General features: G+C 41.3%; 1 protein-coding gene across 1 annotated transcript in view; it reads right to left on the minus strand.

Moving 5' to 3' along the window:
- LOC110209855 (N-acylethanolamine-hydrolyzing acid amidase-like) overlaps positions 1 to 10,627 on the minus strand; it is a 21,247-nt gene extending 10,620 nt beyond the window's left edge. Inside the window, exons 1-5 of the mRNA XM_020988584.2 lie at positions 10,340 to 10,627; positions 8,718 to 8,882; positions 5,482 to 5,608; positions 3,841 to 3,931; positions 1,425 to 1,501 (exon numbers count right to left, since the gene is read on the minus strand). Of these exons, the coding sequence (XP_020844243.1) occupies positions 1,425 to 1,501; positions 3,841 to 3,931; positions 5,482 to 5,608; positions 8,718 to 8,882; positions 10,340 to 10,575 (696 nt within the window). The 5' untranslated portion in view covers positions 10,576 to 10,627. The remainder of the gene's footprint in view (positions 1 to 1,424; positions 1,502 to 3,840; positions 3,932 to 5,481; positions 5,609 to 8,717; positions 8,883 to 10,339) is intronic.
- Between the last annotated feature and the right edge of the window lie 11,623 nt (positions 10,628 to 22,250).

Genomic DNA, 22,250 nt, shown 5'->3' on the forward strand with positions numbered 1-22,250 from the left:
AGGTCTGTACCACAACCTAGCATGCAAGTGTCCCAGCTCTTATTGTGGAAGTAAAGGTTCATTCATACACAGTATCTGGGCTTACAACACCAAGTTAGTTCAAATGAGCCAACTATATGTAGCTAGCCCAGGCCACATTTTACCTGCAAACCCCATCCATCTAGGACGTCTTGACCTCTGTCTGCAGCTATGTTCAATTCTGCTCCCTCTCCCATTGTACTTTCTACCTTTTGTTCTGGTCATATAACACAATCAAAAGAAATATTACTTCTGGAAAGGACGTCAACTGAATGTCCTATGGGTCAGCCTATCATCTCTATGATTTCCCAGACTGATACTCTCTCCTCTAGCCACCACTCCCCTATGTGTGTTGTTTCTTCTCCTATTAGAATGTAATGTCCTTGAAGGGAAAGATTTTCTTTTTTCATTTATATCCCTAGCAACTTAGCACAGAGCCTGGCACATAGTCTCTGTTTAATATATGCTTTTCATGGTTACAGTATTTGTGTTTCTGAAAATTTTCATGTAAACTATTTTTTTCAAATCAAATTCTATCTTGCATACAGTGGGGGAACTTACTTTTTAAAGGAATCCTGCCATGATTCCTTTCGCAATGTTAAACAATCATTTCCCTTTATTTTTTTGGTTTATACATTCATATTTTAGTAAACATGATAAACTTCTTAGAATGGGGTAAATCTCTATCTATAGAAAGTACAGAAAGAATATTGGTCAATCTTTCTTCTTCCAAACACATTCCAGTTTTCTAATTTTCCTCTGAAAATAGAGGATCCTTCACTGAATTAATACTTCAAATATAGTGCAACCCATCCATAACAGAATAGGTCTGCTAGGAAAACCTCTTGGATATAGAATCTGGGTCACTAAGAAGTTACCATTTACTCTCCCAGAGACTCAGTCTCCATATTTGAAAAAGAAGGGACTTGGACCAGATTATCACTAAGGTCCCTTCCTGTATAAAGCTCTAAGATAGTTGTTCAATCATTTCAATTGTGTCTGGTTCTTTGTGACCCCATTTGGTATTTTCTTGCCCGAGAAAAGTGGTTTACTATTTCCTTCTCCAGCTCATTTAATAGATGAGGAAACTGAGGCAAACAGGGGTAAATGACTTGTCCAGAGTCACATAGCTAGTAAGTGTTGGAAGTTAGATTTGAACTCATAAGGATGAGTCTTCCTAATTTCCTAAATTCTGGTTGTCCCTCCCTATATCTACATCTATATCCATATCGATATCTATGTCTATATCCATATCTATATCTATGTCTATATCCATATCTATATCTGTATCTTTATCTATATCTATATCTATGTAGAGAGAGAGAAATGCTCATTTTATTTAATGTTTGTTAAGTTCATGTTTTTTAACTTAATAAACAAGTAATGTGAATGGAAAATATACTTACATTCCTGAAAACCCAGCTGATGGGAAGATGTCTTTTGACAAGAGCAGCCACTGCGTTCTCCCACCATAAACCTTTGTCTGAAAAATCAGGAAAAGGATATTATGGTCAATCAATCAGTCAAGTATTAAACAAGAAACCAATATTGCCAGACATCATGCCAGGGAGTAGAGACACAACGATAAAGATCAAACAATCCCTGCCCTCGAGGATTTTACATTCTACACTATAGGAATGTAAGGAGAAAATGAAAATGTCATGGTAATTCCATGCTGGCTGCCAAGAGACATTGCTTTTAAGATCCTCAAGGGAGAATGGATAGCAGCAGCAAGGGAAGGGAGGTGGTGTGCAGGCAAGTGAATGCAGTATTATTCTATTGTCTGAAGCTAAGGATGAATCTTATGTCAACCAAGGCACAGCACCCTGCCTCCTTTCTATCTGTCTGTTGTCTGTCTGTCTGTCTCTCTCCCTCTCTTCCTAATCTCTCTCTCTCCCTCAATCTTTTTCTCTCCTCTCTTGATCCACCTTCCCTCTTTCAATCTCTCTCTCTCCATAAACACATATACATATGCATACACACATATACATATATACATACATACTAGACAAGGACATGCAATGTTCTCATGGCCACAAGATATGCAGCAGTTCACATAAGTTGTGTACCAGCCTAGACTGCCTCACCATTTGGTGCAGGGTTCATCATTAGTAATAGGAAGTGAAATTGAACATAATGGACCATTATTGTGCTGTAAGAAAAAGAGGCCAAGGAAGACTTACATGAACTGATGCAGAGTGAAGTGAGCAGAACCAGGAAAACAATAGACACACAGCTAGGTGGTGCAGTGGATAGAGCACTGGCCCTGGATTCAGGAGGACCTGAGTTCAAATCCTGCCTCAGACACATAACACTTACTAGCTGTGTGACCCTGGGCAAGTCACTTAACCCCACTGCCTAACCAAAAAACAAAAACAAAAAAAAAAACAATAGACACACAATGATTACGACAATGGAAACCATTAAAATTGAATGCCATGATGACGTGACAACACGTGCTCTTCAGCCTAGTAACGACGGCCTCCTGAACTGACCCATGAACAAGACGCCCTATCTCCTGGCTCCAGGCATTTCTGCTGGCTGTCTCCCATGTCTGGAACATGCTCCCTCTTCCGCTCCAACTACTGACCCCCCCCTGGCTTCCTTTAAGTACCAACTAAAATACAACTTTCTACAAGAATGTAGAATGTCAGCTTGAGGATGGAAATTGTTTCATTTGTGTATCTTTGTACTTTTTCCCTTAGCACCCAGCATATAGTAAACACAACAGATGTTGGATGATAGATCAGTTGGTATCTCCAGCACCTAACACAATCCCTTTTATACCACAGCTGCTCAAATGTTTGTGGTGAATACATGAAATATGCCTGGCCCCAAGATTCCACTGACCTCTGCCTTTCCCATCAGGCAGGACAAGGGACTGGATAGGTGCTTTTCCACTATGTTAGATATTGATGAAGAAATCAATATTCTCTTTGCTACTGTGAAAGGGAGAAGCAATCTGCTGCCATGTGGTTCCACAGACAAGCACCACGCTTCTGAGCTGTAGTCTCTCAAAGGCCTTGAATGCCATTCCCACTCCCTCATAACACTCCATGTCAGCCCCATCCCTCTGGCATCCCTATCACACTCTCCAGTACTCTTCCACTGTGGCCACCTTGTTCTATTAACAAACTGCCCTTCATGATAGAATTGTACCCTTCCCCTATAAATTTTTTTGTATATATTCATATACAGAAAATTTCCACATATATTTTGTGTTCCTTTATATGTTGTTCCCCCCTCTTCCCCATCTCATATAAGCGCAGGACTGTTCAGATTTGCTTTGATCCCCCCTCACCAACCGCAGCCTTCGTACATAGTAGGCATTTATAGATTGGTAACTCCGAATGTCAAAGAAACATAAAAGAAAGAAATGATTATCATGGCAAATCTGATGCCAGTTTCTACCAACATTGCCTCCATTGTGCAGGCAAATTACAAAGACAAGAATAGCTCTCTCCCTTTCCCCCCATTTTCACTACCCTCCCACCCCCAAAACAACATCAAGAATTGCAACCAACGGACAGCTAGGTACTCAGTAGATAGAGTACTGGCCTGAAGTCGGGAAGACCTGAGTTCAAATCTGGCCTCAGACCAAACACTTGACACTTACTAGCTGTGTGACCCTGGGCAAGTCATTTAACCCCAATTGCCAAAAAAAAAAAAAGAATTGCAACCAAGGTTTAGTGAAATAATTGTATCTAACTTGACTTTAAGAAAATATACTCATATGACTTTATGAATAGAGCTACAGTCCTAAGTTATCTGAGTAAAATAATGGTGGTGGTGGTGGTGGTGGTGGTAGTGATATTTACTTACCTCGTTGATTGCCAGAAATTGTAAACTTATGTGGACTTTGTCCAGTCCATATACCCACATAGCCAACAAACGTTGTTCCCGTGTAGGCAATCTGAAATCAGAGGAGGTAAGTTATTAGTCTGCAACTCTTACCAAATACATGCTTTAATTACCTAAAACATCCATATTTCCCTTTACTTCAACATATTGCTCAATGGGAATTTGAAAAAAAAAAAAGACAAAACACTAAAATTGTCCCCGAAAGACAAATCATCCATAAACTTTTTCAGTTTTTTATCTAGCTTATGAACAACATCTGAAGTAAGAAACCATAGCAAACACTATAGTGGATCAACAGTGACCCTGACCAAAGGCAGAATCACAGAATCTTACAGCTGAGACCTCTCACACCGATAGATGTGGGCAGCTGCGGGGTGCCATAGTACATGGAGTGCTGGGCCTGGAGTCAGGAAAGACTCATCGTCCTGAGTTCAAATCTGGCCTCCGATACTTATTAGCTGTGTGATCCTAGGCAAGTCACTTGTTTGCCTCGGTTTCCTCATCTGTAAAATGATCTGGAGAAGGAAATGGCAAACCACTTCAATATCTCTGCCAAAAAAACCCGAAATGGGGTAATGAAGAGTCAGACGTGATGAAATGTTGTAATCATCAAATCCAATGAATGAATGAATGAAATGAATGAAAAAAACATACATTAAGCACACTGAGATAAATGCTGGGGTCAAAACAGACATTTGGAAATAGTCTCTGCCCTCAAGGAGCTTGCATTTTAATAGAAGGAGACAATAGATATTGGGGGAGGGGGCAACATTGGTTCAGAAAGTTAGCAGGGTGGTGAATGGAAATATAGAGGGCAGATTGCCATACCCTTCCAGTAAAATGGCAGCATATCTTGACTATGGCTCCAGGACTGGAAAAAGAATGGGATGGTTGACAGGGGATGTACATGGACATGTACAGGGAAGTAGATGAAGCTTGTCTGAAACCCAGATCTAAACGTAGTGGATAACTGAGGCCACTACCCACTGGCAGTTCTGGGCATTAATGGAATATCAGAAGAGACCTTAGACACCATTAGTCCAACACTCTCATCTTACGGATTAAGAAACTGAGGTATAAAGAGAAGTGACTTGCCCAGAATCACACAGCTATTAAGTGTGTGGGGGCAGATGTGAATCTAGAGCTTCCTGAGTCCAAGATCAGTCGGATAGCACTACACCACACTGCCTCTCATGAAAGGGACCCAGTGTTATAGTGGCTGGTAAGGAAGACAGACAGTGGAGATTAGTAGAAAGCTGTTGCAATAATTGACATGTCCCCCACTAGTGGGAAGCCTACGTCTCCGATATACAGACCTAGGCTCCCAGGAGAGCTCACTACCTGTGAAACTCTAATTCTCAGAAATGTTTTCCGGACATCAAGTCTAAATTTTCCTCTTTACGGTGCCATCCCTTTGCTCTTTGGGGCCAGAGATAGCAAATCTCATCCCTCTTTCAGACAGCAGTCCTTCAAATATTTTCCCCAGAAAACACATGTGATCTCCTCACATTGTCACCTGGTCCCCTTGGTTCTTGGGAACCGATGCTGACTGTACCACTCTTACTGAGACCAATATCAACTCATGCCAGACTCCCACCTTACCTGCCCGTTTTTTGTGAACTGGACATCCACTGTAAAATTGCGTAAGCCCTCTCCAGGCTCATAATCCAAGTTCCGGACATGGTAAATGTGGCCATTGGCATCTTGAGCTACCATACTAGTACAGAATCTGGAGAATGTGGACAGAGTAAATAAGACACAGCAAATGCAAATAAGAAAGCAAAGCAAGAAAATTGGTTTTTAAAATAATTTCTCAAAATGAGACCATTTTGATTTCTTAAAAGCCGAAATGGATGCCCATCTCATCTTCAAGATTTACAATACTTCAAGAATTTTGAATAATTTGTCATCATCACTGCTAACTACTACTCTGCCCTAGCAATTTGAATCATTAATATGAGCCAGTTAGGTGCTGCAGTAGATAGATCTTTGACCTGGAATCAGAAAGACCTGAGTTCAAATCTTACTGGTTGTATGAGCATAGGCAAATCACTGAAACTCTTAGCCTCAGTTTCCTCACTTGTCCTCTTTGAAAACCAAGAACAGAAAACCAACAATATACAAATGGAGATAATTAACACCTATCTCACAGGGTTGTTGTGAGAATCAAAATCAAATCTATATTAGCTATTATTATTTGTATTAGGAATATTCAGCTACATGGAACTGTAAGTGTTAAGAAGGCAGCATGAGCCAGGGGGAAGGACAATGGATTTGAATTCAGAAAACCTGAGTTCCAATCTTTACTCTGTCACTCTGACCCTAAATAGGTCACCTTGGGCCTCAGTTTTCTCATCTGTAAAATGAAAGTATTTAGCAGGATAATTTCAAAAATCCGTTCTAATTCTTCAATAATTATATAGAGCACATAATATTAGACATATATTTAAAAAATCAATCAATGTCATTAAGTGATTTTAATGATTATGCATAATATAATATATAACAATCATATAATATATAATAAATATAGTATATAATTATTATAATGTGCTAGGCACTGGGGATAAACAAAGATGAGTCTTCCCTCAATGAGATTACACTCTATAAACATATATGCATATATACAAAGTAAATAGTATAGACATATACACTCTATAAGTATATATGCATATGTATGTATGTGTATACACAAAATATATAAGAAATTAATATAAGGTTATTGGAAATGGGGCCTTAGCAGCTGAAGAGGATCAGGAACACCTCCCAAAGGAAGCATCATTTGAGCTGAACTTTGAAAGGTAGGGATGCTTAGAAGACGGAAGTGATGAGGGTGTACATTCTAGGCACAGGGTACAGCTTGTGAAAGGCTTAGAGATAGAATATCGTGTTCAAGGAACAGCAGAAGGGCTGGTCTGGCTGGTGGAAGGGCATATGGAATGGAGTGACTTTTATATACATATACATACATACATACATATATACATATCCATATATATGTATATATTTAGATAGGTAGACTGGAGCCAGGTTGCAAAGGCTTTAAATGTCCAACAGGTAAATTTGTATTTGATCCTAGAGGTAATAGAGAGCCACTAAAGTTTGTTGAGCAGAGGAATGACGTGGTTATGCCCCTGCTTTAGGAAAATCATTTTGGCAGTTGTATGGTTGGTTGGGAAAGGAGAGAGACTGGGGGCAGGGAGACCAATTATGAAGCAAAGAGCGGTGGTCCTAGTGAGGGGTGATGACGATAGACCCGGTAAGAGGAGATGAGGGCCTGAACTGGGGAGGGGGCTGTGTGACTATAGAGAAGGGTACACATGGGAGAGACACAGTCCAGTCTACAGAGCAGAGCCAATTGCCTGAGTCAGGTAATGAAGAACAGAATAAATTTATTGAGTCACAAACTTCATGAAACTGGGTCACTTTTTTTCTTTGATGATCATGGTTATGTGAACTGTTATAGTTGGTTCTAGACGTTGAGGTATTACATTTCTTTTCTTTTTTTTTTTTTTGAGGCAACCAGGGTTAAGTGACCTACCCAGGGTCACACACCTAGTAAGTTTTTCAGGCAGGATTTGAACTCAAGTTTTGCTGACTGCAGGGGCAGTGCTTTATTGCCTGAGCCACCTAGCTGGCCCCATTGAGGTATTACAGACAGAGGAAAACATTACTGGAAATAGAAACAATACTAACAACCGCCATTGTCTTGACTTGTTGGCTGTCATTCACCAAAGTTACCAACCACCTTTTGCAAACTTAGGGGAAAAGTACAAAGTGAATTAGGACTCTGATCCTACCTCTGGATGGAATGACCATGGAAGGGAACCAAGAAGGCATGAAAAATGTCCAAGGATAAGCACACTAGGAAATAACACCAGGCTTGTGTATAATTAATGGTAGCTATTCAGCCGTCAGGGGCTAGGAGACAAAGTGACTGGGCTCAGGAAGGCTTAGTAAGGAGAGAGAGTTCTTGGAGGAATAGATCTGAGGCATACTCATGAAGCTGAAAAGTAAGCGAGTAGATTGGAAGAGAGAAGGGGAAAATATTCCAGGCAGGGAGAAGGACCATTATAAAGGCCAGAGAAAAGAGGAGAATGCTTGCTTGGGTGGAGCAGATAGTATAAGTCAAGAGGAAGGCAGATGAGAGATGAACTAGAATATGTGGCATTATTATAGGGCAGCTAGATGGCTCAGTGGATAGAGTGCTGGGCCTGGAGTCAGAAAGTCCTGAGTTCAAATCCAGCCTCAGACTAGCTGTATGACTTTGGGCGAGTCACTTAACTTTGCCCAGGAGGCAGCTAGGTGGCTCAGTGGATAGAGCACTGGGCCTAGAATCAGGAAGTTTGTGGGGTTTTTTCTGTAATTTTTCAGTCACGTCTGACTCTTCAACTGCATTTAGGGTTTTCTTGGCAAAGACACTGGAGTAGTTTGCCATTTTCTTCTGCAGCTCATTTTACAGATGAGGAAACTGAAACAAATGGGGTTGAGTCAGGAAGATCTAAGTTCAAATCCAGCCTCAGACACTTACTAACTGGACAAGACAAAATAAGTGAACAACTGTTCGAAAACACCATATTGTATGTATAGAGATATATGTATTATGTACATATGTATGTACACATATGTATGTATTTGCATCTGAAATGAGAAGCCACGAGGAAGCATTCTAAATCTCTAAATATCATCAGTTCCACTTTCTCTCACCATTTATAAGCTCCTGGGGATCCCAACTGAAAACAGATTTCTTCTCTATCCACCTCTCTTTATCAGATGGTGGTCCCAGAAAAAGCAAAGCCTTCAAATTAATCAACAGTAAACTAATAACATATACTTACACACTTGATTCATAGACCAGATTGAAGAGAATGCCATCGACGAAGCTTATGTTGAGGGCATCGCATATTCCCCTAATCTCATTGGCGTAGGGCTCAAGCAGCAAGCCATCCAAATCATTGATTATCTCCTTAATCACAATGTAAACCCACCTCGGGATTTGTTCCCTGGGGGGCGGGGAGGGGGAACACAAAGTAAAAACATTTGCTCATTTTTCTCTGAGGTAAGGAGGGCAAAGGCTATTGTCCTTGGGCAGGTCACTTAGCTCTCCAAACCTACCTCTTTGTCCTAAAAATGGGGGAACTCCACGATGCCCTTCAGCTTTAACATACCGTGACGTAGAAAGGAAGAAAGGGGTGAGGAAGGAGGGAGGGAGGGAGGAAAGAAGGAAGGAAGGAAGGAAGGAAGAAGGAAGGAAGGAAGGAAGGAAGGAAGGAAGGAAGGAAGGAAGGAAGGAGTGAAGAAATGTGCGTGTGTGAGAAAGAAAGAGAGAGAGAAGAAGAAGAAGAGGAGGAGGAGGAGGAAGAGGAGTTGAAACAAGGTTTATTAAACCTGACAAAGATTACCAGTGAAACAGAAGCTGTGGATCAGTGGGGGGAAATACGTTTTATGTGTCTGTGCATGACACAGTCAACCTCAGATTTGTCTTCTTCCTACTCGTAGTTGGGGAAACAAATATCTTTCTTAGGCAGGCAGCGAAAATAAAAATTTATCCAATACCAGGCAGTGTCCATGCCCCCAAAGGAAAAGAATAACCAGAGACTCGCCCTCATTTAAGGACGCAATAGTGTCAGAGGGGAAAGGAAAAAATCTGGGAATCTTGTCTCTGTTCCCCACACACTCCCCACTCCTGGATCTATAGCTACTCTACCAGGGATCATCTACCCATCGAAAAGTTCCCTAAGCCGGAAGTTTCAAGGGAAGCACAGGAGGACACATAGTTTGAACGGGAAAAGCCTAAGCCCGGGATTCTCCTCTCTTCTCCCTTTTCTTAGCCCAAAGGATGGGGAATGGGAAATAGTCTTAGGGCAGGGGCTCTTAACCCGAGTTTCAAGGTCCACAAATAAACTTCAGGGTGTTCGTGAAGCTGAGTGGGAAAACATTACATCTTTATTTCAATATAATTGGCTTCCTTTTGAGTCCCGTGTATTTTAATTGGGGCATTTAAAAATATCCTAAGGAGTCCCTGGGCTTTCCCAGCCTGCCGAAGGGGTCCAGAATACACAAAAAAGGTTAAGCCCTCCTGTCTCTTCCCAGAGCTGCCTAGGGCACGGAGGACTCCTCACGTGGAAACTTTCTGTACAGAAGCAGATTGACAAGTTACGTGTTACTTAGAGTTTTCGAATTTCCTGGAGCCCCGCGGCCCAGTCCCATGGCCACTGTGGTCGGAAGAGGGTCTTTAACCTAGCTTTTCCTGCCTTAGAGGCTATCCATTACGCCATCCTGCCCCTCTCTCCCAGTGGATTTGAAGAATTCGTATTCTAAAATCAAATTCAAGAAGTGACTGTGTGCATTCCCAGCTCCCCGGGGACTTTCAGCCAGGACGCAGAGCCCCCTCCGCCAGTAGAGGCTGCTGTCCTCTGCCCGACACACCAGCCTACCCCCGCCCGCCGGCCTGCCTCACTTGACCGCATCTTTCACGTCCTTCTTCAGGGTGTCTAGGTCGAAGCGCTGGAGAGCGGGCAGCCAGCGCTGCTCAGGGGCATCGTCCAGGTTCACGGTCACCCGCTGCGGGACCACGTCCCGGCTCGGGGCTGGGATGGCCGCAGACAGGGATGCTGCGCCGGCCGACAGCAGCAGAGGCAGGAACAGCAGCCCCAGAGGCCTCCCCCAGCCCGCAACAGCGTCCCACGGTCTCATGGCTCAGGCTCTGCCACTCCTGGAGACCTCTCCGGACCTGGGCAGCCCTAAATAGGAGCTCCAGGGGAAGCCCCGCCCAGCAGGACACAGGCAGAGGAAATGGGCATTCACTAGACTTGGACCATGGGCAGCAACCCCGGGTTGTGGCGTAGTAGTCCAGAGACCAGCAGTCCCACTAGACACCCTTCAGAGGTGTTGGGTTGAGTAAGGACCTTCTCGGGCCACAGCGCCATCAGCGCATTCCAAAGGCATCCTCGGGCTCCAGCCTCTGGAGGCTAAATTCCCTCTGCTGTCCAGGAAAAAGATCGTAGGAACATGACATTTAGAGAGCAGAGGCCTTAGAGCCCAGGAAGTAGTGAAGGCTGTAGGGTCCTGCACTGGAGCCCAGGTGCACTGACTCCAAATCCAGGACTATGTCCATCGCTCCCAGCCAACGAATGTGTTTACTTATAAAGTATCAGCGTGTCCTAGTGGGCTAGTAATTATGTACGTTTTTAAACTTACATAAAATATGAATTAAAAAGGATGAGATAAAGATGAAATAATACTTGATTCCAATGTCAATAAGGAGACACTGAAATTTATTGTGTAGTAGAGTAAGGGTGGGGGGCAGCTAGATGGAGCAATGGATGGGGAGGGATGGTCTGGAGTCAAGAAGACCTGAGTTCAGATCTAGCCTCAGACACTTCCTAGTTTAAGAACTTATTAATTTATTATAGGCCAGGTATTGGGCTGACTGGAGTGTGAAAGAAAGACAGAAACTAGTGTCTGCCCTCAAGGAGTTCACATTCTGATGGGGCAGACAACCTGCAAATAATTATGTGTATATGTACAAGACAGTGTAATGGAAAGTCTCTGTCTTTCCATCCATCCATCCATCCATCTATCTATCCATCTGTCTATCTACACATGTGTGTATTTTGTGTATACATATATATATATACATATTTATATATGCACACACATATGTGTCCCAAAATTTTTGTGTCCCAAAAGAGTGGCCCAAAAGTTTTTGTGCATGGACAGTGCAGTGGAATAATAGGTAGATGACTAAAGATAAATACAAGTAATTAAGTAAGCATTACTATTACTTGGCATGATTTACCCTTATTACTGTTTGTTCCCAATGATTCTTGTGCCTTGGGTACAAAGGTTTCATTTTTCACCAAACATTAAACATCTCTTATGTGCTTGGCACCGGGCTAGGCCTTGGGAGAGATATTGAGAAAGTTTACTTCAAGGCTAATCCTTGCTTACAGCCAGTCAGTGCCTTAGTGGGGGATCAGGGGCTCCTGCAAGGGATGCAAAATCAACCAATTGAAGGGTGGGAAGACAGGTTACACCCTATCTCACTGCAATAGTTGATCGGGGGACCTGTCTCCAGGACAACCCCACCTGGTCTTACCCCCCCAACACCCCACCCTTCACTCTACTGCCTCCTTCTGCTATGGAAGCTCAGGGTGTGCTGACAAATATTTAATAACTGGTTCTTTTAAAAAAAAATTTACACATACCATGCTTTTAACTTTAATCTGCATTATTAATATTTTCTCCATCACTTTCTTAAATATGGACAATCAACAAAACAGTAAATCATGCCCTGTTTTGCAGTGGTGGCTGATTTCTGATGTGTAAATGTGTAAAATTGAAATTTTAACAATCAGCTTTCCTGGGAACGGGCTGCATTCAGCATCCAGCAACTGACAGGTGTCACTAGGGCAATCCTACCCCTATTGGCCTATGTGACGATCATTTCACGTGGCGGGTGCCTGGCACTTTGGAGGCACTGACCAGTAAGAGCCTCATGCCTTTACATTTGGGGCAGGAAAGACTGAGTCACACGGCTGAGCAGGCACCCACGAATCGTGATGTGGATCACAGATATTACTACCTTTTCTTTCTCCCCCAAACCTCACCCATCTTCCAAATTTCCCTATTATTATTATTATCAAGAGCACCACCGCCCGTCCAGTCAGCTAGGTTTTCAAAATGTCTGCCATCTTGTTTGCAGTCTCGCTCACCCCACACATCCAATCAATTACCAAATCATGTTGGTTCTATCTCCACATCAGATGCAGCTGTCCTCTCTATGCTTCTAACCACCACCTTTGACCTCTTAATGGGCTTCTCTCCTCTCACCAATCTCTGCTCCATGCAGCTGCCAAAGTGATTTTTTTAAAGCACAGATTTGATCACATCACTCTTGCTGTTTAGTCATTTTTCAGTCATGTCCAACTTTTTGTGACCCCTTTTGGAGTTTTCTTGACAAAGATACTGGAGTGGTTTGCCATTTCCTTCTTCAGCTCATTTTACAGATGAGGAAGCTGAGGCAAACAGGGTTAAGTGACTTGCCCAGGGTCACACAGCCAATAAGTGTCTGAGGCCAGATTTGAACTCAGTTCTTCCTGACTTCAGGCCGAGAACACTATCCACTGCTCCATCTAGCTGCCCCCCCCTTACTCTACTACACAATAAATTCCAATGTCTCCTTATTGACATTGGAATCAAATATTATTTCACCTTTATTTCATTCTTTTTCATTCATATCTTACGGAAGTTTAAAAATGTACATAATTACTAGTATAGTAGGACATGCACATGCTTTATAAATAAGTATAAACAAATGGGTGTGAATGCTCAATTTTTTGTACTACTAATGGGGGATGTGATTTTTTTTAAGTTTGGATGCCATTGTATTAGGAGACTATAAGATATATAGACAAAGAACGATGTTCCAGATTAGACAATACGTCGCTGAATTTCAGAGTTGGAAAGAATCCCAAAGGTCATAACCCCCTTCTAAATTCTGCCACGCAGCCAAACTAGCCTTCTCTCTGGTCCTCACACACAACATGCAATCTCCTATCTGTGTGCTTTTGTACAGAGATATGTCTGAGATGCACTTCCTCATAGAACATTCTCTTCCTTTAAGATGCAGGTCAGGGACTTTCTTCAGCATGAAGCTTCTCCAGGGTCCCCCAGTCATTAGTGTTCTCCCTCCTGGACTATTTTATGTCCAACTACATCATATATTATTTGTATTGGTTAACCGTTTACCCCATACTTTTGTAATGTAGTTATTGTCTCCTCCATTGGAATATAAGCATTGTGACTTTATTCTTTAAATTTGTATCTGCAGTACTAGCACAGTGTCTGGCTTTTTAACAAAAGTTCTTTATTATCATTGTTTAGTTCTTTTTAGCCATTTCTGACTCTTCATGACCCCATTTGGTTGTTTTGGGGTTTGGGGGGGGGAGTTGTTTGTTTTTGGCAAAGATCCTGGAGTGATTTGTCATTTCCTTCTCCAATTCATTTTACAGATGAGGAAAATGAGGCAAACAGGGTTAAGTGATTTGCCCAGGGTCACACAGCTAGAAAGTGTCTAAGGCCAGATTTGAACTCAGGAAGATGAGTCTTCCTGACTCCAGGTCCAATGCTGTATGCACTATGGCGCCCCCTAGCTTCCCCTAATAAAAGTCCTTTATACAATTGATTGATTGGACCTAAACAAGCATCCTTACTAGAATATCTCTAACACGTTGTCATCTGGCCCAGTTGGAGACTTCTAGTCAGAGAAACTTCCTTTTGGACAGATCTGAGAAGACATTTTTCCTTATATTGTGCCCAGATCTGCCTTTCTACACTTCTCTCCATTACTTCTAGGTCTGTCTTTTGGGAAAGGATGAACAGAATTCATCAGTTCCCTCTTCCATATGACAGCCTTTCAAAACCTGAAATAACAATTATGTCACCATCTAAAAATGGAAGTTTGCACATGCACCGAATTACTTGTAGCAGCATTTTGGGTGGGAGTAAAGAAGTGGAAATGAGGTAGACACTTATTGGCTAAACAGACTGAGATACATGGATGCAATGGCATCATATTGGGTACCATAACAAATGATAATTATGAAAAATTCCAAAAAGCAGAGGGAAACTTATATGAACTGATGCAGAGTGAAGTGAATGGCACAGTGGATAGGACACTAAGCTTGGGATCAGGAAGACTCCTCTTCCTGAGTTAAATATGACCTCAGAAACTTACTGTGTGACCTAGAGCAAGCCACTTAACCCTCTTTGCCTCAGTTTCCTTTTCTGTCAAATGAGCTACAAAAGGAAATGGCAAACCACTCCAGTATCTTTGCCAAGAAAACCCCAAATGGGGTCACAAAGAAGTAAACAGAACAAGGTAAGCAATACATACAATAACAACAGTAATGTAAATGGAAGCAACAGCAACAGACTCCAGAATTATAATAACCAAGCTTGTTCCAGAAGAAAAAAAAAAAGAAAATGTACATCCTCCCTTCACTGGAAAGATGGGCAATGTGGCCACAGAGCATTGCACGCACTGTTGGACTCAGTTGAGGTGTTGGCTAGTTTTACTCAACTGTCTTTTTTTTCTCTCTTTTTTATTTTTGTTCATTTATTTTATTATTTACAAAGGATGACTCTCTGGATAGAGATATTACAAAATTAAGGTTATACAAAAACAAAAGATATCAATACTTTTTTGTTTTTAAATATGTTTATTTAATATTTTATTTTCCCCAATTACATGTTTAAAAAAAAGTTTTCAACATTCATTTTTTAAATTTTGAGTTCCAAATTCTCTCCCTTCCTCCCTGAGACAGCAAGCAATTTGATATGGGTTATACATGTCTAGTCATGCAAAACATATTTTTCCATATCGATCATATTGTAAAACAAAACAGACAAAAAAAAAACAAGAAAAAATTTAAAAGTATGCTTCGACCTGCATTCATACTCCATCAGTTCTTTCTCTGGAGCTGGATAACATTTTTCATCATGAGTCCTTCAGAATGGTCTTGAATCACTGTATTGCTGAGAACAATTGAGTCATTCAAAATTAAGATGATCATCGTACAATATTGTTATCACCGTGTACAATGCTCTCCTTGATCTGCTTACTTTGCATCAGTGCATGTAAGTCTTTCAAGGTATTTCTGAGAACATCCTGCTTGTCGTTTCTTAGAGCACAATAGTATTCCATTATATTCATATGCCACAACTTGTTCAGCCATTCTCCAATTGACAGGAATCCTATCAATTTCTGACTCTTTGCCACCACAAAAAGAGCTGCAATAAATAATTTTGTACAAATAGGTCTTTTTCTCCCTTCTTTTATCTCATTGAGATACACACCTAGTAGTAGTATTGCTGGGTCAAAGGGTAGGCACAGTTTTGTAGCCCTTTAGGCATAGTTCCAAAGTGCTTTCCAGAGTGGTTGGATCAGTTCACAACTCCACCAACATTGGTGTCTCAATTTTCCCACATCCTCTCCAACATTTATTATTTATTATTTTCCTTTTCCATCATATTTTCCAATCTGATAGGTGTGGTGTGGTACCTCAGAGTTATTTAAATTTGCATTTCTCTAATCAATAATGATTTAGAGCATTTTTTCACATGACTATAGATAGCTTTGATTTACTTCATCTGAAAGCTACCTATTAATATCTTTTGACCATTTATCAGTTGGGGAACAGCTCTTATTTCTGTAAATTTGGCTCAGTTCTCATTGAGAAATGAGGCCTTTATCAGAGGAATTTGCTGAAAAATGTTGTCACAGTTATGAGTACTGTATATTTCCCTCCATCCTATTTGCCCCCATTTATCCTACTCTCTCTCTCCTTTTACTCCATCCATCCTCAAAAGTGTTTTGCTTCTGACTACCACCTCCCCCAATCTGCCCTTTCTTCTATCAACTCCCGTCCCTTCTCTTATCGGCTTCTCCTTCTACTTTCCTGCAGGGCATGGATCCCTATACACAAATGTTATTCCCACTTTGCGACAATTCTGATGAGAGTAAGGTTCATGTGTTCCCCTCCACCTCTCCCATCTTCCCCTGTACTGTAAAAGCTCTTTCTTGCCTCTTTCATGTGAAATAATTTACCCCCTGTTTTATGTACCCCATTTTTGTATATATTAACTAAATGGTCAATTGCTCCTACCCTAATCTCCAAAGATGAAAAATGTGGGAGGAAGTCATTTCCCACAAAGAAACACATGAAAACCCAGTCATTGATACTCCTCTCAATATCGAAAGTAAATGGCAGGCTGGCCATAGTTAATTCTCTCTCTCATGAAGAGACATGAAGCATATTTAGCCGAATGTAGATGAACTCTCCTTCTGAAGCAGGAGGACTTTCTTCAAACAGATTCTTCCCTTGGCAAACCTTGGCCACCCTTGATTTTGTGCCTGAGCTGATTAGAAAAACCACGTGGTTTTGGTTTGTTGGGTTTGAATTCTTCCCTAATCCCCTTCTATCTCTCCCTTTCCCCTTCTCCCAATGCATTGTCTTTCTCACCCCTTAATTTTATTTTTTTTAGATAATCATCCTCCTCGCCCTGGAACTGTGAACCAGATCCACATGCGGATAATGCAACAGAGTCCTGCACTCAGTGCCAGCAAAGGGATCCTGTCGTGTCATCTCCTTCCCAACTGGCCAACTTCTTACCGTGTGTGGGCTGAGAGCTCTAGAAGCTGCTGCTGCTGCTGCTGCTGCTGCTGCTGCTGCTGCTGCTGCTGATTCAGTTGCCTCCAAGCCTGCTGTTGGTTTACTGGGGTGTTGCTGCTCCGGCCTGTGCTGGAGTGTGCTCCACTCTCCCCCGGCTGTGACAGGCCTTTCTTGCTGACCTCCTGACTTGTCTTAGTCTGGAAAATTGTTTCACCCCATCCTTTTGTGGATTCTGCCCCTTCAGAATTCACTTTTAGGAGGGAAATTTGGGATAGCTCAGGCGAGTCCCTGCCTTTTTCCACCATCTTGGTCCTGACGCCAATATAATTTTTACTATAGAGGTATATCTTAGTTACGTAAAAAATATGTAAATACTTTTAAACTTAAAAACTGATGTTAGGGGAAGATTCATTTTTATTTGCAATTTGCAATGTATTTTGCAATTACTTGCAAATTTATAGCAATCAAAAATGTATAATTGATAGACTTTTTAAATGATATCATATAGGATAGTATTAATTATCTGATAAAAGTTTTATTTCCAAGATATATAAGGAATTGATTCAAATCTATGGGAACAAGAGCCATTCCCCAACAGACAATGGTCAAAGGGGTATGAACAGAAAATTTTCAGAGAAAATTCACCTCAGTCTCTGGAAGAGTAGGCTCAAACTGAGCTCAGTTCCTCCATTGCATAGGTCCCACCAAGTTCATATGCAGATGTGGAATGACTACCATGACTGCCAGGTGAGTCTGAATCTTAGCCATGCTGGGCTGGGTCCTACAGGCCACTCCCTCTTTCTCTGATTTCATCAGTGCTCACTGGCTGCAAATCTTCCGAGACACCTGGACACTCATTCTCTTGGCCTTTCGATACTAATTAAGGCAGCTCCAATCTCCTCAACTACATCAGAAAAGAACAAATGCAGAGGTCAAGGACCCCAGAGGCCAGTTTCGCTGAGCCACACATCAAGATCAGTGGGGATCCCAAAGTCTCTTCCCTTTAAAGCATCATCTCTTACTTAACAGGAGTCAAGCCAAGAGCAAAGGCGACAAGAGGAAATGGCCACTGGTGCTTTTTGATCCCTCCATAATCAGAAAGACTCATTCCCTATGAAGTTAGCCAAGCAGTACCAGTTACAGAATGTCTACATCTGTTCCAGTGTCTCTGCAGGGCTCCCTAGGAGAGACAGAATTAGCATCAGTCGAGTATTCTGATGCTCTCTGCAACTGTACCAGTCCCCCATAACACCAGAGATGTGGACTGCTCTCAAGGGCAGTCAATGGCTTTACCAGCATTCTACAGTAAAGCGTTGTGCAGTAATGTGCAGTTTTACAGGCCACCAGCAGAGAGCAAATATACTATGGCGGGAGAGAAACTTGATTTCATATTTCTAAGTTAGAATACGCAATGAAGGATATTAGATTCAGAGTTAGAAGGAAACTTAGGGATCACAAGTGAGGCCCAGAGAGATTAAATAACTTGCTGAAGACTATTTACACATTATAAAGAGTGGAATCAGAATCTGAATCCAAATACTCTGGTCTCACTGTACCAGGCTTCTGGTGTGTATACAGTGTTCTGGAGTGAGGGCCAGCTGAGCCCTTTTCAGCCCAGCTCATTCACCGTTGGTATCCATCTGTCTCTCAACTTTCATCTGTGGCTCCAAGAAGCTGTAGCATGCACAGTGGCCACACCCCAGTAAAACTGACTAGGCAGATGGGCTAAACCAGGGTGAAGGTAACCAACAGACTTCAAACCCATTGGTGAGTTAGAAGGATGTCTACTCCAAGCATGTGAAAGACTTCCCCTGGTGGAATGGACAGATGAGAACAATAGCAGATGTTGTAGAGCATTTAGATCTTGGTCAGACGTCAAAGATGCCTATGTCATCCACTACATCTCAGGCCATCTCCAATTGCTCTGACTTTTGTCTTCCCACAGCACTTTGATGACTCAGGAAGAGAGAGTGAGGCTGATGACTGACTTCATGCAACTTTGCCTCACTTAAATCCAATTCACATGTGAGTCAAGACAATGATGTCATTGGTCCTTTTTGAAAACGGAGGAACAGTGGCGACCAGGCTTCCTCTCCACCAAAGATGACATGTTCGTTAATGACCCTTTATGAAGACAGAGCAGATTGTTTCCAAACCCTTGAGAAACCCTGCCCTTGGGATTTGAAATGTTTCTTAATTCTTGGTTAGTGACAAAATAAATATGGATAAATTATAGTCACTGTTCTCAGTTCCATTTGCCCACATGGTAAAGGTATATTTCTAGACTTCCAGTTAAGTGGTAATTTGTCAGTTCTCCTGCCAAAAATCCCAGCAAACCTTTTAATAAGGCACCAAATGAAGCTAATAAATATGATAGCCTAGATTCAAACCCAGATCTTTTGAGTCACAATCCATTGCTATTTTCATTGCTATAAACACCAAGGATTTATAAATCCACAAATGATGACAGGACAGGGCACTCATCTGCCCTAGTATATGAACAGGTTCAAAGATACATCAACGTTCTCATCTTCCCTTCTTACTTCAGTGTCATGTCCATAGTCTATTAGATGGCAATGAATGTCATTAGTCAATAAACATTTATTAAATGCTTATTATGTTCTGGGCACTGTGCTAAGTACCAAGGATACAAATACAAAAAAAAAAAGATAGTTCCTTCCCTCAAAGAGCTTACAATTAAATAGGGGGAAACAATACCCAAAAGAAAGCTGGAATTGGGAGGGCAAAAAGGAAGTGGGGAAAGGCATAATGTCTCTCTCTGCTTAAATAGAGGCTGAGGAGCTCATAGCTTCACCCTCCAATCAGAAGAGCAGATATGATGGGGTGTGAGTACCAAGGCTGATTGGATCTTACAAGCTGATGAGATTTCCCAGCAATGAGTTGGAAGAAGTCAAAGAAATCCAAAATACCTATGGCCCAAGGAGTGGGAGAAATACAAATGAGGTCAGCCACATGGAAAATGAGATGTTAGAGAAAGAATAATCCAAGGAAGAATAGGGGTCAAACCTATTGAGAACCACCGTACATCCCACCTCTTTGAGAAATGGAATCAGTTCAGAGAAACAAAATAGTAAGTACCTTTGGAGTCAGAAGATAGACCTGAATTCAAATCCTGTCTTTGGTACTTGCAGGCTGTGTGACCATGGACAAATCACTCTGTGCCTCAGTTCCCTCATCTGTAAAATCAGGAAGCTATTGCACAGCCATAATGAAAGAGTTTTTTGTAAAAGAAAATACATAACACATATTTATCAAGTAACTATTTGTGTGTCGAGTACTGTGCTGGGCACGGAGAGATACAAACTGTGGATGATTCATATTATCTTAGAGTTTTAAATGTGGTTTATTGTTGTTTTTGTTATAGCTCTCCTGGTCCTTCCAGGCTCTACCAGTGTGTGTTATATTAATCTTCAGTAGTTCTTACTGTTTTCACTGCTCATATTAATGCTAAATCATGTACTTCTTCACACTTTGTCAGTTGCTTCACATCTCTCTGCCTCATCTTTCCAGTTAGATGTCCAGCTTCTTAAAGGTAGAGACTGTACCTCCTACACCTTTCCTATTCCATGAATCACTTAGCACATAATAATAGGAGTTCATATTTCTATAGCACCTTAAGCTTCAGAAAATGTTTTAAATGACAATTCTACCTAAATTAATTTACTTATTCAGTTTCATACCAATCAAATTACCAAAAATATTTTATAGAACTGGAAAACATAACAAAATTTATCTAGAAGAACAAAAGGTCAAGAATATCAAAGGAATCAATGAAAAAAATGTGAAAGAAAGTGGCCTAGCTGTACAAGATCTCGAACTGTATTACAGGGGCAGTTAGGTGGCGCAGTGGATAGAGCACTGGCCCTGAAGTTAGGAGGACCTGAGTTCAAATCTGACCTCAGACCAAACACTTGTCACTTACTAGCTGTGTGACCCTGGGCAAGTCACTTAACCCCCAATTGCCTAAAAAAAACAAACTGTATTACAAAGCTGTTTTTGTCCTTTGTTCTTGAAGAGAACCATGACATCAGGAAAGTGATGCCATGACTTGCAAGTGAATTGGATTTAAGTGAGGGAGGGTTGTACAAAGTCACTAGCCTCACTTTCTCCTCTGGAGCCATCTGGGTTCAGTGGTGAGATATAGATCAGGACGACTGGAGATAGCCCCATTTTACAAAGCAGTAATCATCCAAACAACCTGGTACTGTCTAAGAAATAAGAGTGGTGGATCAGTGAAATAGATTAGGTACATAATACACAGTAGTAAATGACCATAGTAATCTAATGTTTGATAAACTCAAAGAACAATTTAGAAATATGCCCAAAGCGCTATAAAACTATGCATATAGAACTTTGATCCAGCAACGCCACTACTAGGTCTGTATCCCAAAGAGATCAAAAAAAAAAAAGGAAAAGAACCTATATGTGCAAAAATACATACAGCAGCTCTTGTGATAGCAGAGACTTGTAAGTTCAGGGGCTGCCCATCAAGTGAGGAGTGGCTGAACAAGTTGTGGTATATGATTGTGATGGAATATTATTGTGCTATATGAAATGATGAGCAGGATGCTTTCAGAAAAACCTGTAAAGAATGGTATGAACTGATGCAACGTGAAGGGATCAGAGCCAGAAGAACAATGTACACAGTTAATACTGTACAATGATCAACTGTGAATGACAGCTATTCTCAGCAATACAATGATCTAAGACAATTCTGAAGAACTCATGATGAAAAATGCTATACATCTCCAGAGAAAGAACTGATGGAGTCTGAATGGAGATCAAAGCATACTTTAAAAAGAAAAACCACTTTTATTTTCCTTGGGGTTTTTTTTTGGGGGGGGGCAGGAGGGTGGGAAGCTGGGTTTTTTTTTGTTTTACAACATGACTAATATGGAAATATGTTTTGCATGACTGCACATGTTTAACCTATATCAAATTTCTTGCCTTCTTAATGAAGGGAAGGGGAGAGAAGGAGGGAGACAGAATCTGGAACTCAAAATTTAAAAAACCCAATGTTAAAATTTGTTTTTACGTGTAATTGGAAAAAATAATTTTTAAAAATTTTAAAAATGCTTTATAAGCTTTATCTTCAAGATATCACTTCAAGAACCCTGTGAGATGCAGAGAAGTTAAGGAATTTGCCCAGATCTATACAACTGGCATGTGTCG

This window comes from Phascolarctos cinereus, unplaced genomic scaffold, assembly GCF_003287225.1.
Source record: "Phascolarctos cinereus isolate Bilbo 61053 unplaced genomic scaffold, phaCin_HiC Scaffold_9;HRSCAF=440, whole genome shotgun sequence".
Lineage (NCBI taxonomy): Eukaryota > Metazoa > Chordata > Mammalia > Diprotodontia > Phascolarctidae > Phascolarctos > Phascolarctos cinereus.